This window comes from Marmota marmota, unplaced genomic scaffold, assembly GCF_001458135.2.
Source record: "Marmota marmota marmota unplaced genomic scaffold, marMar, whole genome shotgun sequence".
Classification (NCBI taxonomy): Eukaryota; Metazoa; Chordata; class Mammalia; order Rodentia; family Sciuridae; genus Marmota; species Marmota marmota.
The window spans coordinates 17,776,564-17,793,695 of record NW_026000005.1 but is presented as its reverse complement, the minus strand read 5'-3'; the positions used below and the strand labels follow the sequence as shown (position 1 = coordinate 17,793,695).

Below are 17,132 nucleotides of genomic sequence, written 5' to 3'. Positions count from 1 at the left end.
GAAGGGAACAGGCTTGAACTGACTGAAGGAAAAAAGTCAATGTGGCCAGTGAAAATGGAGCAGAAGAGAACATGTAGGGGTGAAGCTGCAGAGGCAGTGAGGCTGGAAGAAGTAGGTAAGGTTGAGAAAGCAGGTTAGATCATAAATGACCCTGCAGAACTGTAGTTAGGGGGGTTAATTTTATTTATGTGAAGCCACTAGAGAATTTTAAACATGAAAAATGATCTTTGTTTTTAAATTATCACCCTGGATCTACAGAGTATCTTAGGAGACTCCTTTAAAATAAATGTAAACCCTAATATACCAAGAGCATTCAAGATGTTGACCAATACAGTGCAAATCCTAAAAAGTAAAAATGGTGTTCCTACTTTCAAAGCCAATACCATCCTTATCTGCATCTCCCCCTACCCACCTTTGGCTCCCCAAAAAGAGATATCCAGTAGACATATTAATAGTGTTTTCAATCACTTCTTCCAGACACTGAGGTTGCCATTGGCATAGGGATATTTACACTCAATTCCCTACCAAAATGAGAAATCGTGTGCTAAAGTACCATAAATGAAGTCTTCATGAGAAGTAATTTTGCTTTCCACAGTAGCCTTCTGTTTTAAATTTTGGAAAATCATGCTCTGCCTGCAAATACAACTTGCCTTTTAAAACTACAGATGAGAAAAAGGCTAATATTCAGATTTGCCTTTAGCAGATAAAACTAAAAAGAACACCATCAGACACTTGGTATATGCAACAACAATTGCCAGCCAGAGTCCAGGTGCTTTTCTGCTTCTTACAGGCCAAGCTGCAGGGGCCTGGCTCCCCTCTCAACGAATGATTTTCTTTCTTAGCTTACAAGAGAATAAGTGATTTCTGCTGTCTGTCTCTATGGCAACTAGTACCCTAATTTCACCTCTTAGATGGCAATTATACCTATTCACTGAACGGCTTTCAATCCCTACTCTCATGATGAAAAAATTGATTTCATGAAAAATGAGATACAGGCAATAGGTGAACTTTTCCCACAGCAACCCTGGAATACAGTCAGGCACTTAGGGGCAGAATGTGCTCTGTGGATGTTTTTCTTTTTTATTTATAAAATGTTTATCCCAAATGTCTTTCTTCTAGTTAGTTTTCAATAATAAGATATTAGTCTTTTCTTCCTCAAAATTTATTTCTATTCAATTATAAAATTGGTCACCTTCATTTTAAAGAGTTTGGCAAATACAAAAAAGTAGATAAAAGCAGGAACAAGAAAATAAAATTCTCTCTCCTCCTACAAAAATAATCACTATTAATGTCTTGCTAGCATTTTAGGAACACATACATATAAATACAATTTAAATCCCAATGTGCCTATTTTTTTGGTAACCAGAGGTTTTCCACAAAACACATTATGAGTTGTTTCCATATCATTAAATATTCTTCAAACACATGATTTTGATGGCTTCAAAGGAATCCATTATATGGATTACTATATTTTATTGAACTAATCCTTCTATGTTGACATTATTAAAAATAAATATTTATGCATGTCTACTGTCTTAGAATAAATCCAAGGAAAGAAAATATATATAGATCAAATAAATATTTTAAACTGTACTGTCAAATGTTTCTTTAAAAAATATATATCAATTTATTTTCCCACTAGAAGTAGATGGATAGAAGCATACATTTCCTTAACTTTTTGACCAGATGTACCTTTCAAAGATAAAACATGATGAAGGTTAAATATGTTTCAAATTTTCATTTTTTCTTGGAGGGGGGATTTCTTGTTCACCTCTGTTGTCCGTTAATATTAATTCTCCCCTTTTTCTCAGTAACAGAAAAGACAACTGCTATTGTTTGGACCTAGAAATGTTCCCTGAAAAGCTCATGTTTTGAAAGCATAATTCCCAATTCAGGAAGGTTCAGAGGTGGGGCTTTTAGGCAATGTTTAGGGCTCTGACTTCATCAATGGGTTAAGCCATTTGATGGATTAATAATTTGAATGAACTAATGAATAGTAACTATAGGCAAGTGGGGCATGGCTGGAAGAAGTAGATCACTTAGGGGCATGGCCTTGGGTGATATCTGTCCCTGTCCCTGGCTTTCTTTCTCTCTCTCCCTTTCCCCTCCCCTCCCCTCCCCTTCCCCCTCTCCCTCTCCCTCTCCCTCTCTCCTTCTACTCCCCCGACAGCAGCTTTTCTCCACCACACCCATCCATCATGATGTTCTGCCTCACCTCAGGCCCAGAGCAAGAGTCAGCTAACCATGGACTGAACCTCTGAAACTATGAGCCCCAAATAAACTTTTCCTCTTCTAAGTTGTCCTTGTCAGTGATGGAAAGTTAGTGTTAATCAACACAACTTTTAGCTATATAGCCCCTTGAAAGGAGATTTCCCATTCTCTCTTGCAAATAGGCGTGGCCTTGTGTCACCTCTAGATTAAAGAAAGATAATCAAAAGTGATCTGTTATTTCCAAGAAATATCCTTTCAGGAAGCAGATGTGCCCTTCTTCTCCTTATCATTTCTAATGGCTGGAATGCAGATGTTATGTTTGGAGCTCCAGTACCATTTTGTACTGTAAGGATAAGGATTATACCATAGGGATAGTGGGATGACAAACTAGAAGGTGGGGTTCCTAAGATTTAAGAAATGTTGCCCTGGATAATTGGTCTCCAGATTGTTATGTGGAAGAATAACACTGTGTTTTAAAGATATTATTGGGCTGCATTTTTTGTTTCGTGTGCCTGAACTTAATCTTGATTGACAAAAGATTTTTACCCATCTTTTTTATTAATTTGTATGTGTTCTTTTTATTTTAAGTGTATTTATACTTTATCTGGAATATATGTTACAAATTTTTCCCAGTTTGTCATTTGCTCCTTAATTTTGTTTAGGAGATACAAAAACATAGTTATTATCAAATCTAATTATAACATAAATTTCATAATATATTCAGAAAAATCAGGTAATATAGACAGAATATAGATTATATTACTATAGAATCTCATTAGAGAATATTCAGAAATAGAGATCCACATGTCTTTTGTCCTAACCATCGTAAGGCAGCTGTGAGACATAAATTTATTCCTATAAATATTCAAATGAATTGTATATTTCAGGCTAAAGTCCTTCAGATGATGGGGTGTATTATTTTTGAGAATTTGTTAAATATTTTATTCTTTTCTAAAGCAGAGATTCTCCATTTATGATGTGGGGTGGGGTGGGGACTCTAGGTTCAAGAAATTTTCTGAGAGGTCTCCACTATGATTTAATGGAAAGTGAGTGGGCCAGCTCTGGTTGCCACCTTCAATCCATGTTTTAAAGGTAGTCACTCTGTGCTAGTCGTTGGAGTTCCTCAAAAGAACCTCTGCCTTTAGAGAGTTTTCATACACAGACAAGAAATACAGAGTTACAGTTTCCTACCAGATCATAAGCAGCCAGCATCTTTTTCTGCACATCTGGAATTGCACCTAGAGCCTCCAGGTATGGAAAGCTGTCTTTCATCACAAGAGAGACTGAGGGAGTATTGTCACTGGTGATGAGCCGAGAGGACAAGGTTAACAGGCACTGCTTCAGATTTGCAGTTGGAGGGAGTCCACACAGTTCCTTAATGGACACTATCGCATTCTATGAGGAATAAAAAAAAAATTAAATCGTACATCTGGCCACATGGCCCATTACCCTCAGCCCACCCAGGTTGACACACAAGTATATTCATAAAAAGACATATGTACTTTGTGGCACACTAGATTATAACTAACCAAAAAATGTAATATGCACAAGGATAACAGAGCTAATTCATATTATATACTCTTCATATTTTTCAGTTTTTATTAGCTGCCACAAATATGTGACAAAAGCAAAAGAGATTGTGACTAGGTTGCACAGTGCTTTTCAAAATGAGTACTAGACTGGTCACACAAACTAGCACCACATAGTTATGAATATCTTATTTGATTTGTATTTTGATTATAAGGAGAACATGTCAGTGAATACTGGATGGTATCTTCTTTGGGCTTTTCCCCTCAAGGTAGCAGCTGTTATTGGTCAACAGCCTCCCCTGGACTGTCAATGGCATTCCTTTGTCATCTCATCAGAAAAGCACCTGGCACACACATGCATGAACACACACATACACACACAGAGAAAATGCATTTCATGTACAGATACTTTTGTCCATGTTTCAGTCTTTTAAAACAATTTTGAAATAGAAATTATGACTATTTTACATTTATTAACAGTTACATTTATCTAACCTATTAACTGTCTCAGGAATTTAGTGACAATGATGGTATTCATTTTTTCTATCAATTAGGTTCCAGGTAACCCTTAATCCAAAATACTTTATGTTAAGATATATAAATTATCAACACTAATTGGAAAAAACTTATAACCAACTCTTTTTAATATAATGTCTAAATGTATACTATATAAAGATATATTTTAATAAGTTTATAGAAATAAAATCTAATTCTAATATTTAAGGTTATATAGAGAAATTACTCATAGCTAGTCTAATACAAGTATTTACAATAACATTAAAGTTATGTCTGAAAATGTTATGTAGAAGATGCTGATATTTTGAGCCTATTTTTAAAAGAATGGCTAAGGCAACCCATCTATAGTCAGATACTCACAATCTGACTATTTACATGTGATTTATGTACAATATTATTTTCCACCACTTTGGCTATTTAAAATCTATTTTGAGCCTATCCCAGAATGTCTCAGTGAAGTAATATAAAAATAAAGTTTTCACTGAGTCATGGGTTTGTAGTTCTACATCATGTGAATTGTAATGGGTTTTGGTATTAGGATTTAAAGTCTAACGTTGCTATTTATTAACTGTACTATTTGCGAAATCACTTAACCTCTTATTTATTTGCTATCTTGGAAGTAAGGATTTTTTGTGAGAATTATAATCAAAATGTTAGCTAAAGGAATAAAGTGAAATAAATGATATTCACTATGCACACTGCAAGTAATTTATAAGTATTTGTTATTTGATTGCTTCTCAATAACCCTATCCTAGAATAAATATATTAAATAGTATGAAAAAAGTTCACAACTCTCTCTTATTATGTGCATTAGTGAACAGAAGGAAACCCATCCATTGAATTTCTTCATATTAAAGCTGGACAATTTCTATACACTCTCATTTAATTCTCCAAATAACCCTGGTGTATAAGCATAACTAATTTTCTTACCTTATACAGAGAAAACTGATGATCAGAGACTTGAAATAATTTTCTTAAGATCACAGGGATAGATTTAATCCAGAATCTATGTTCTTTAAATTAAGCCATCTTTCTAAGAGAAGGTTAATACCATCTTCAACAACTTTAAGTGCTAAATATCTTTAGTATATAATAGAATTGATATGTGTTTGTTTTTTCTTGTGGAAAATAATTCATTATTGTTGTTATACATTTAAACATCTGAAATGATAAATCTAATAGGCCTTTCATTTGTTTTATATGACTTCAAGTTCTCTTCCAAACTCATATCTGTAAATATTTTACATATATACTTATAATTGCTATGGGTTTGTATATATAATATTTCATATATTACACATATTTTATTTTTATTTTTTTTTAATTTTTTATTGTTGGCTGTTCAAAACATTACATAATTCTTGATATATCATATTTCACACTTTGATTCAAGTGGGTTATGAGCTCCCATTTTTACCCCAAATACAGATTGCAGAATCACATCAGTTACACATCCATTGATTTACATATTGCCATACTAGTGTCTGTTGTGTTCTGCTGCCTTTCCTATCCTCTACTATCCCCCCTCCCCTCCCCTCCCCTCGCCTCTTCTCTCTCTGCCCCCTCTACTGACATTCATTTGTCCCCCTTGTATTATTTTTCCCTTTCCCCTCACTTCCTCTTGTATCTACTTTTGTATAACTCTGAGGGTCTCCTTCCATTTCCATGCAATTTCCCTTCTCTCTCCCTTTCCCTCCCACCTCTCATCCCTGTTTAATGTTAATCTTCTTCTCATGCTCTTCGACCCTACTCTGTTCTTAGTTACTCTCCTTATATCAAAGAAGACATTTGGCATTTGTTTTTTAGGGATTGGCTAGCTTCACTTAGCATAATCTGCTCTAATGCCATCCATTTCCCTGTAAATTCTATGATTTTGTCATTTTTTAATGCAGAGTAATACTCCATTGTGTATAAATGCCACATTTTTTTTATCCATTCGTCTATTGAAGGGCATCTAGGTTGGTTCCACAGTCTTGCTATTGTGAATTGTGCTGCTATGAACATCGATGTAGCAGTGTCCCTGTAGCATGCTCTTTTTAGGTCTTTAGGGAATAGACCGAGAAGGGGAATAGCTGGGTCAAATGGTGGCTCCATTCCCAGCTTTCCAAGAAATCTCCATACTGCTTTCCAAATTGGCTGCACCAATTTGCAGTCCCACCAGCAATGTACAAGTGTACCCTTTTCCCCACATCCTCGCCAGCACTTGTTGTTGTTTGACTTCATAATGGCTGCCAATCTTACTGGAGTGAGATGGTATCTTAGGGTGGTTTTGATTTGCATTTCTCTGACAGCTAGAGATGGTGAGCATTTTTTCATGTACTTGTTGATTGACTGTATGTCCTCCTCTGAGAAGTGTCTGTTCAGGTCCTTGGCCCATTTGTTGATTGGGTTGTTTGTTCTCTTATTGTCTAATTTTTTGAGTTCTTTGTATACTCTGGATATTAGGGCTCTATCTGAAGTGTGAGGAGTAAAGATTTGTTCCCAGGGTGTAGGCTCCCTATTTACCTCTCTTATTGTTTCTTTTGCTGAGAAAAAACTTTTTAGTTTGAGTAAGTCCCATTTGTTGATTCTAGTTATTAACTTTTGTGCTATGGGTGTCCTATTGAGGAATTTGGAGCCCGACCCCACAGTATGTAGATCGTAGCCAACTTTTTCTTCTATCAGACGGCGTGTCTCTGATTTGATATCAAGCTCCTTGATCCATTTTGAATTAACTTTTGTGCATGGCGAGAGAAAGGGATTCAGTTTCATTTTGTTGCATATGGATTTCCAGTTTTCCCAGCACCATTTGTTGAAGATGCTATCCTTCCTCCATTGCATGCTTTTAGCCCCTTTATCAAATATAAGATAGTTGTAGTTTTGTGGATTGGTTTCTGTGTCCTCTATTCTGTACCATTGGTCCACCCGCCTGTTTTGGTACCAGTACCATGCTGTTTTTGTTACTATTGCTCTGTAGTATAGTTTGAAGTCTGGTATCGCTATACCGCCTGATTCACACTTCCTGCTTAGCATTGTTTTTGCTATTCTGGGTCGTTTATTTTTCCATATGAATTTCATGATTGCTTTCTCCATTTCTACAAGAAATGCCGTTGGGATTTTGATTGGCATTGCATTAAACCTATAGAGAACTTTTGGTATTACACATATTTTATATTCTAATTTTTCACCTTGTTTCCTGTATATATTCCCACATATCAATTCTATTATATACTAAAGATATTTAATATATAGAGAGCATTTGCTATATTGATACTGCATTAACTGACTTAGGTCAAGTCAAACATACCAGAGCACTTATAATTAGAAACAAAGGGTATATTTGCTTTATCACAGGCAGTATTTATAGTTTAGTGGTACACAGGCTTATACAACATTTGTGATCATTTTTTTTTTTTTGAAAATCATGTCATTAATAAAGCACAATGTTCACTGGCAAGAAAATAGTAGGGATAAGTAGGGAAGAACAAGAGAATTTGGGATTTTTCTCCTACCTGCATATTTTCTCTCATATCTATGGCTTCTCGTAAGGGATGCACTGCAATTTTGAAGATGTCATCTATGGTTTTAAGACCGATATTCCTGAGCATAGTATATTCTCGAACTTTCTTCCCCATTCTCACTGAAAGGCTGCGCTTCTGTGCCTTTCCTCCTCCACTTCGATTAGTTATTGCTATGTGGACAAAAAGGGTGACGTGCTCCATGATGTCACCCACAAAGGAGCGCAAGGGAACATGCCGATATCCAGGCTGCAAACATTCAAAGGGTATTGTATATTGTCCTATAAACTCATCCCCAATGTAGTCATCATCAAGGACAACAAAACGGATCATGGCTAGCTCAGGAAGGTTAACTTGAAACTCAAACGTTTCATCAAAAATAGGGTTATCACTGTTTTGCTGTACAGTTTTAGTTCTTTGTTCAGAGCAGTCTGCAGGAATTCCATGGATTTCTATACAAACATAGGGATCTATGACATCCCCTTTGGCACAAGCTCCCTTGGGCTTTGGGAAATTCTGACCGCTGATGATCTTGATGTGAAGAGCCAGAGGAGACACCCCAGGTACAATGCCCTTTGTATTTGCACTGAAGTAAGATATTTCATCTCGCATGACTGATGGCCTTAGAACATAACCACATCCTCCATTTTGAAGAAACCAGCCTGTGTGAAGATCCATCATTGGACCTGGAGTCTGAAAATTCATTGCTACAATCTGACAGCCACAATTCCAAAAGTCCTGTGGATTCAAGTTACTGGAATCGATCCTCATGGCACTTGGATATATTCTTGATAAGAACTTCTTGTTATAATTTACATAATCCTCTGGATATTCATTTGCAATTCGGCTGGCCTCTGTCTCACTAAATGAGCAAATTTCCCAATAGTTTTGGCTTTTCATAGACACTTCAAAATCCCTGTACTGAACAGATTTACAAATAGATACCAAATCAGAGAGCTCCTTACAGAGCCAAATTTGTTTCTGCTCACCATTGTAATCTACTGACATCCTTCGAGACATTTCAGCTTCTTCATCTTCATCTGTTACTTCTCCTTCTAACACATCGGAATCAGAAGGCAATTTCTTTCCTTTCACAATGATCATTCTTTTTAGTTTTTCTGGTGATGGGAGGTAGGATTCTGATGGCAAAGGTGCTTCAGTATAGAGTTTATCGCCAAAGACTTTTTTCATCTGTTCAACCATTACCTTCTGCTGTGGTAGGGAGCAGTGATTCCCCAAGCAAAGAATGAGAGGGTACTCAGAAGCAACAAAGGCAAATTTATTTATCACCTCTATGACACTTCGAAAGGAGACGTGTGTTGTCATGTTGTTTCGATTACACAGGATTGGTTCATTGTCTGAACCATCACTTACATCCAGTTCAACACTTCGACAGCCCATTTTCAAAGCTCTAACATATCCATTGACATCAGCTGGTCCCCTGAACTGGTCTTCTATGAGATAGGTGTTATGAGAGGCATTGATATAGTAGTGAGATAAGGGTTGGGTCATATCTTGGGCAACCTTCTTTTGCTCAGGATCAAAAATGTCACACTCTGGTGACAATAAATACTGGGTAAAACCATCAATTGCAAGAAACCCTTTTTGGCGTCCCTCTTCAGAAAGTTCATATCTCTTAATGATGTCTAAGCACATATCCTCAGTGATATGGGCGACTCCTTGCTCAGCTTCTAAAAAAAGCATTAGGTCATTAGCATCCAAAAATTCTTTGTTTTTAGATATCTGTACAAGTAAGAAATATACTTCTGGCCTGGTGCAAAGTTCACAAAAAGCTTCACAAAATTCCTCTTCTGTCACTCGGGTGGTTAGTTTTTCTTTGCTTTTCTGGATTTCTTTAAACTTTAACCTGATCTTGGATTCCTTCAGGGTAGGGTTGAGCTGTTTTATTAACTCTACAGAGGTGTCTTCCAACATAATCCCATTCCCATCAACATCTGCCGCTTCAAACACCGTTTTCAACCACATGAACCTTGGAGTGTTCTGGTTGCCCTCCACAAAATCAAGGGGTTGCTTACTACGAGAAACCAGGTATCGTAACCCAGACACCCAGATGTTTGCTACATCTGCTGAATTGGCAACTAAGTCCAGAGACTCGTAGTTCTCCCCATGGAGTATAGAAAAAGCACAGTCCTCGCAAATCTGGTCAGCGAGGCCATTGTTCCTAAACGTTTCTGTGTTCTTGCCCAGTCTGATTTCTTTTATGGCAGAAATATCAAGCTTAGCTTTCTCAAGGTCCTTCTTGGATGGTTCCCAGCGAAGAGCTTGGAGGTCTGTGTCCAGAGTAAAGAAGCGGTTGTAGATGCGGGAGTTGGGCCGGACTTTCTTCAGTTCACAGCCGGCTTGCATGAAGCTGATGCAGTCATGTGCACTACTAATCTTCTTTTCCGATGGCATGCTGCTGAAGGATACTGTTTTCTTTCTTCCTCCACATTTTTGGTTTGAAGGATCCTGTAAAACAATTTTAGAAGAATCAATCACTCTCCTTTAGAAAACAGACAAATTCATTGTCATTCTACAGACTCCTCAAACTCCACTCAGACAGGGTGATTGCTTGAACAGAGGCCAGCCTAAAATTTACCTTTTTACTATTTTAGAAAAGAGAAATTGCAAAGAGAATTGATATTATTAGGCTCTAAAAGAAACTTCTTTTTCAAATACCCGTGTGTCCTTTGAATCAAAATCAAGTATTAAGTACAAATCACTGTTATTTATTTGAGCAGATTTCTTAAGAACCTCTACCAACAGGACATCAAACTTCACCCATTCAGACTAGTACATCTTAAGTGGGTAAAATATGTCTCGTGGCTGTTTCCTTCTTGAGAGTATTTAGGCTTCCTTGTCTATTATCCTTCCTAATATATATATCCAGTCTTCTGAATATTCATAAGTACAGGATGATAGATTTCATCTCAGTCTTCTGTCACTGACAATTCATTTACATTGACCATCTGACCAATACCATTTAAAATTGAATACTTATTTTCATGTCCTCTGTTTAGACTATACACTCAATTGAACAATACTCCCCAATACATTATTGATTCAAATTGTTCTCCTAGTAACAAATTTCCCATAAAGCACCTTAATTCATGTTTACAGTACCCAGTTGTACAAGCACACCAGAGAGGTAGTGAAGAGTCTGAAGGGTATTGTCTGTTCTTAAGGCAAAAGTAACTTGTCTTAAGTGGTGATTGTTCCACTCACTAGATATCTAATGTTGACTAAGTCTTGGAATGTAATTTCTGCTTTTCAAATGGAAATTAGTAATCCTTACATATAATGAAGTGTTATTAGGCAACTCAAAATAGAAAATACTCATGATTATTCTCTGTAAACTCTTATGTGCTTATAAGATGTATTCTTTTGGAAGGGAGCAAAGTAAGTCTTCATATACCTGCCACTATAGCACCATCAGCAGACACTGGCTAGGATATTGGGAGTTAGCAAGAAGTTAATTCATTCTCGACTTCTGACTATTCTTCAGCGATAAATTGAAAATATTTTTAGAACAGCCACATGATATTACCTGTTTCCAACACCAAAAAGTATAACAAGCATAACCAAAGTATAACCAAAGTGGTCTGGGCCATCTCCTTCACTAGCATTCTTTTAAAACGGGATAGAATCTCTTCTCTGGGCATTATTTCATTGGTATTGCCCTTAATCCTGCCTATCCGATGATTCAAGAAAGGCAGGGTGATTTATTATTCAATTGGTTAAAACCCTGCTTGTGAAAAGGAAACACAATTTGCATTAGTTATGGGATGTTGATGGGATGATTTATTAACTAAACTATGTATCAGATCTTCAAGTGACAAGATATAAATTACCCAATTTAGATTACAGAATATTGCCTCTTGGTGCCCCAGCATTTGACAACTTAGCTCTTGTTTTTCCATAGATTTGCTATTTTTAATTATCCCACAGTAGTCAATTTCCTCATCCTTAAGTTAAAAAACAACTATAAATCTTCAGCTGCTTATACATGCATGCTCTATTAGGACACATTAAATTTGTCACGACCTACACACGCAGAAATATCAGATGCTGTGTGTATTTTTCCACACCATCAAAGCAGACACCTAATGGCACTGCTGAGATGGGATTAATCTACCAAGTAAAACAAAGAAGGAAACTGTGAATTGCGATGGTAAATTTGACTGTGACACGGCTTTTAAAACTAACCACTTAACTTGCCATTTATGCTAATGAGAAAGAATTTTTAAAATATTTTTATGTAAGAAGATCGTGTTCCAAATAGAATTATTGTCAGCAGAGTCATAAAGCCTCCGGTAGTTCCTAACAAACCAACAATGGGTTGCTAGTGCTTCCCTAAATGCACATATGGCTCCTCGGTTCCTAGCACCCCATTGCACTAGCCTTCTCCACTGTCTGACACTCTGCTCTTGACTCAGGCACTGCTTACTTATGAGAACAAAACTTCTGCTGTTGCAATAGATTTCTCTTATAAGCCTCTCTTCTTTGTGATGATATCTCCTTAAATCAACACTTACCCTCCTAATAAGATAAGCCTTCAAAAGATAAATGTTTTGTATCAAGTCTGTGAAAGAATCTACCTGCCCCATGAAGCTTATTGCTTATTGCTTGCCTTGACCTACAATTCCTACATAATATAAAACTTATCCCAAAATGCCTTAAAATGGGAATCCGTGGAAAACATACAATTCTTAAGTTATCATCTCACAAAGGACAAAATCCAAAGTTATTACAAGCCACCAAATGAGTTAAAAACTGGCCAAAGCATGTGTGAACAAGTAATTAGCTAGTCTGCTGATGACTGGAGCCAAGAGTATATTAAAATATGCTGGAAATTGTTCAGAACTCTGATATTTCTCTAGTTTGGGATTCAAAGCAATCATACATCTATTCTCTTGATAGTTACGCTATACCCTGGCTTTGACAGGTTAGGAAGAGAGAGATGGAAATGGTGTTTCTGTGGACAGAAAGATGGAAGACCCCAAACCTCCTTCTTCACAACCACATCCTCCTTGCCAGAACACCTGCACCCTACACCTGTATGCCCCTCAAGAAGCTTGTGGCAGATTTGTGGTATGGAAGGGACTGTTAAGGTAAAGAGACTGAAAAAATAAAGTATCGGTGTCAGGATGACCTTAGGCCAGAGCCTAAGCAACTCCATTTTAAAAACTCCAGTTTGAAAACTCCAGTCTCATTAGGCACACCTAACAGAACCCTCCAGTATAGCCTCAGACAAGTTACTTCCTCTCACCCTGATAAACAGAGTGAAGCCTCTGACAGGCTGTCCTCGCCTGGTAAGAGAAAAAGGCAAGAAGATCAGGGTGGAGACCACCAGATCAGGTGTTGCTGACCTCAGGTTAAATGATGTCATGGAGAAATCCTGTGGTAGCTGATAAGGACTGAAAGGGGGGTCAAAAGCCTCAAAATTTAGTATAAATAGTAGAGCTAATAAACAGGGATTCAGCCAGCCGAAACAAAGATGCACTCGAGCCTGATGAGGAACTGGACTGACATCCCATCACTTGTCATAGTTTTTCCTGATCCTCAGCATGATCCTCAAGGCTCTCAAACTCTATGGCCTCGTCTGGACCTTGGGGAGAGCCACAACTTCTCCCTACAACCCTCTCCTCAACCGGTCGTCCACTCCACACCAGGAAAGACCTGCCTTGGTTCCAGACCTGATCTCCGCGGTCTGAGTGAATGTGCATCTGCTGGACTTAAATACTAAGGCTTAAGACTTTTGATCTGACATTTGAACTTAGCATACAGAGGGAGTGTCTGCCATTAGCCTGTCATGATTAAGTGTGTTTGCAGTGCTTAGAATTAATCTAGAATTGTTTGCTGTGAATTGATTATGTCTATTGCAGTGCTTAGCATTAAGGATGGTTGTTTTCTTGATTAAGAACCTATAGACTGAAATTGTATTGAGTAATTTGAGTGAATAAAGCATTGAAAGGGACAGAAGCACATGGGCATTCTTTATTTCTCCCCCTCGACTGCATACATCACAATTTTGCCCCCTTGCGACAGTTGGTTATAGATCTTCCTTGTTAATAAATACAAAAAAAATAAATGAGAGTAGATCCATTGCAAGTACTACATATTGGGTAGAGGGATACTTTGGACATGTTCCAAGAGAGACTAGGTTTATTATCAGTTCAGGTGTGCTCTCTAAGTTTCTAGCTAATTAGACGTTTGAATTGATTCCAATGGTCATGACATCCATCTTGGTGATTTTTTATAAAGTAAGAAATTTTTCAATTTTTTTCAAACTAACTTTCCTCACTCTGAATGAAAGTGATAGCCCATCCCCTGCCCTCACTCCTTCCCTGGAATTTCCCCTAGAGCCGTGCACAAGAAAAACACTTCATATTAGGATGAGTAGCACATTCGGATGCCTTTGTCCCCTCAGTTCATGTTTGGCCTCATGTCCTAGTGGAGTACAAGAATTAGTCAGATAGCAAACTCAACCCTTTCTATTCTTATCAGTCTGTGTTTAAGTTTTCAAACTATCATTTCCCACCAAGGGATAATGTTTAAACAAGTTAAAAAAATAAAACAAATTTAACACACTGATTTTATATTATCACTGAACATCTTCAGATAATATTTCACACTTTGGGTCTATTAAATTAAATTAATATTTAAAAGAACTTAATCATCAGAATCAAGAAAAGTCTCATAAACTATTTGTTATGGTTTGGATATGAGGTGTCCTCCAAAATCTCATGTGTGAGACAATGCAAGAAGGCTTAGAGGAGAAGTGATTGGGTTCTGAGAGCCTTAACCCAATCCGTGAATTAATAGAAACTGAAGGCAGATAGGGTGGGGCTATTGGGGGTGGGTCCTTGGGGGCGTGTCTTTGGGGTATATATTTTGTATCCAGAGAATGGAATCTTTGTTTCCTAATCATCATGTGAACCACTTCCATTCATCACACTCTTCTGCCATGATATTCTGCCTCAGCTTGAGTCTGGAGGAATGGAGCCAGCTGTCTATGGAAAACCTCTGAAACTGTGAGACCCCCAAATTAACTTTTCCTCCTTTAATTATTCTTATCAGGTCTTTTAGTTATAGGAGTGAAAATGCTAACTAAAACACTAAAGCAAGAGACAAATGTTTTACTCATTTGTTAAAATAAGACCAGACATTGATTCATATATCAGCACTATTTCTAGTAAAATCAGTCTATATTTATATGTGTGTGTTTATTTATTTTATTTTTTATTTTTTTATTTTTTGGGGTACTGGGGATTTAACTCAGGGGCACTCGACCACTGAACCACATCCACAGCCCTATTTTGTATTTTATTTAGAGACAGGGTCTTGCCGAGTTGCTTAACACCTCACTTTTGCTGGCTTTGAACTTGTGATCCTCCTGCCTCAGCCTCCTGAGCCACTGGGATTACAGGTGTGCACAAACACGCCCAGTTCATCATGTTATCATTTTTAGTATATTCATACTCTCATGCTATGAGGGCTGATTTTTAATCTTAGGAATCATTTTAAATTTTTAGGGTAAAATGGCCAAATACTCTTCTAATTTTTTTTTCATTATTTTCTACAACACGGTTGTTTATCCACTATTAGTAATAGAATACCAATAATGATTAAATGAGACTCCTTATTAAATAACAATAAAGATTTTCAGCTGTTTAAACATATTATTAAACCAAAATTGAAAAAATATTTACATAAGCTAAATTAATAAACCTGCTTCTATAAATTCCCGTTGACATTTGCTATCTGAGACTAATGATGTTGGACATGCTGCAAATCCCCTAACAAAACCCAACAAACAAAATTATTTTTCTTCACAACACTCTGATAAGCCCCAGAGAAACTGTTCATTCAGCACAAGCACAACTTTGGGTCTCATTCAAGAAAATAATAACTTATTTCATAATAATTTCAGGGGAAAAGTATACTAAAATAACAAAAATGTGAATCCACTTAATGCTATACAAGTGTACATTTAAAATCAGTTAACGTGGTAAATTTTATGTTTTGCATTCTTTAGTACACACACACATTCAAGTATACTGAAACATTAAGCAAATATTAAAAGGAGTAAAAGAAATACCATGCTCAAGTTTTCCTACCTCTGACTTGATGAGCATGTTTAAACATCTGTAATGTCATCACATATTCTTTTTATTGTTTGGCAAGTTCTTTTTAAGTAAGGAGTTCTTAGATGATTCTTTGCTAAAAACAGAGCAAATTTAGAAAATCTTAAAGAACAGAAATCAAAAACACCAGTTGTCAAGTTCTGATTAGAAGAAATCTTAGTTTCATGAGACAAATCTCATGAGATAGAAACATCACCAATTGAGATATGAAATATCAGAGGAGGTGACACTGAAGGAGGAACTAAGTTTACTTTCAGCTGTGATAGATTTTAGATGACTCTGGGCCGTCTAGGTGGAGATATCCAGCCAGTAGTCAAAGCTCCAGGCTTTGAGAACCGCTGACAGCAAAGGGTTCCAAGAGAGAAGCAGAGCAGCCACAAAGTCCTGTGGTGGGAACAAAGGCCAGAATGGCTGTGGTATAATGAGCAAGGGATAGATTGGCTCCAAATGAGACTGGATCAACAAGCAGAATCAGGGAGTCATAATCCAGGGAGGACTATTTTAAAAAATGGTGGCTTTACTGACTCAGATTGGTGATTAAAGAATAGAATTCAGTCCTGACACATACATTTTCCTTGTCCGGTGTACTTATGCCCAGATACACACCCAAGTTTGGCAATTAGTGTAAAGAAAATCTATCCTCCCACACAAGGCCTAACACCTCACACAAAAATCAAGGAGCTGGGGGGAAATGGGATCATCACTGTGCCCATGGCCTTCAAGTTTCAGATAAGGGACGGTTGCAATGGTACAATCATACCATTAATTCCACATTGATATTTCCAAAGTTGTTTTTCTATGCTGACCTCTAATTACTTAATACAGAGTTCCAAACAGGTGATGCAACTTAGTTATGGTTAACAACATATGACCATCCAATGTCTCTGTGGACATCCTGATATCACCAATGAAAAGTAGCTGAAACCTGACACAACTCTGTGGGTCAGGACTCTCCCTGATGACTCCCTAAGTTGAACTGATAATAAGATGAATAGCGGCGGATCCAACATGGCGGCAAGTGGGGAGGCAGCGCTTTCAGTACCTCCTCAACAACGGGGTCAGAGAGACACATGGATACGCTTAGATTCGACCTGCTGAGAAACTCCTAGCAAAATTCCACTAAAGAGAGACCGGCCGGGAATTGGAAGGATTTTTGGAGGTGACAGTTTGCCCTAGATGAGTGAATCTCCGCCACACAGCGCAGAGGTCCAGACCCGCCAGCCGCTGCCCGC

At 37.3% G+C, this 17,132-nt stretch overlaps 1 protein-coding gene across 3 annotated transcripts in view; it reads right to left on the bottom strand.

The window, feature by feature from the left end:
* The window catches only part of Plcl1 (phospholipase C like 1 (inactive)), a 352,546-nt gene that overhangs the window by 61,554 nt on the left and 273,860 nt on the right, over window positions 1–17,132 (bottom strand). For all 3 annotated transcript variants that reach the window (XM_048808247.1, XM_048808246.1, XM_015481198.2), the window contains exons 2-3: window positions 7,748–10,222; window positions 3,403–3,606 (exon numbers count right to left, since the gene is read on the bottom strand). In XM_048808247.1, the coding sequence (XP_048664204.1) occupies window positions 3,403–3,606; window positions 7,748–10,222 (2,679 nt within the window). The remainder of the gene's footprint in view (window positions 1–3,402; window positions 3,607–7,747; window positions 10,223–17,132) is intronic.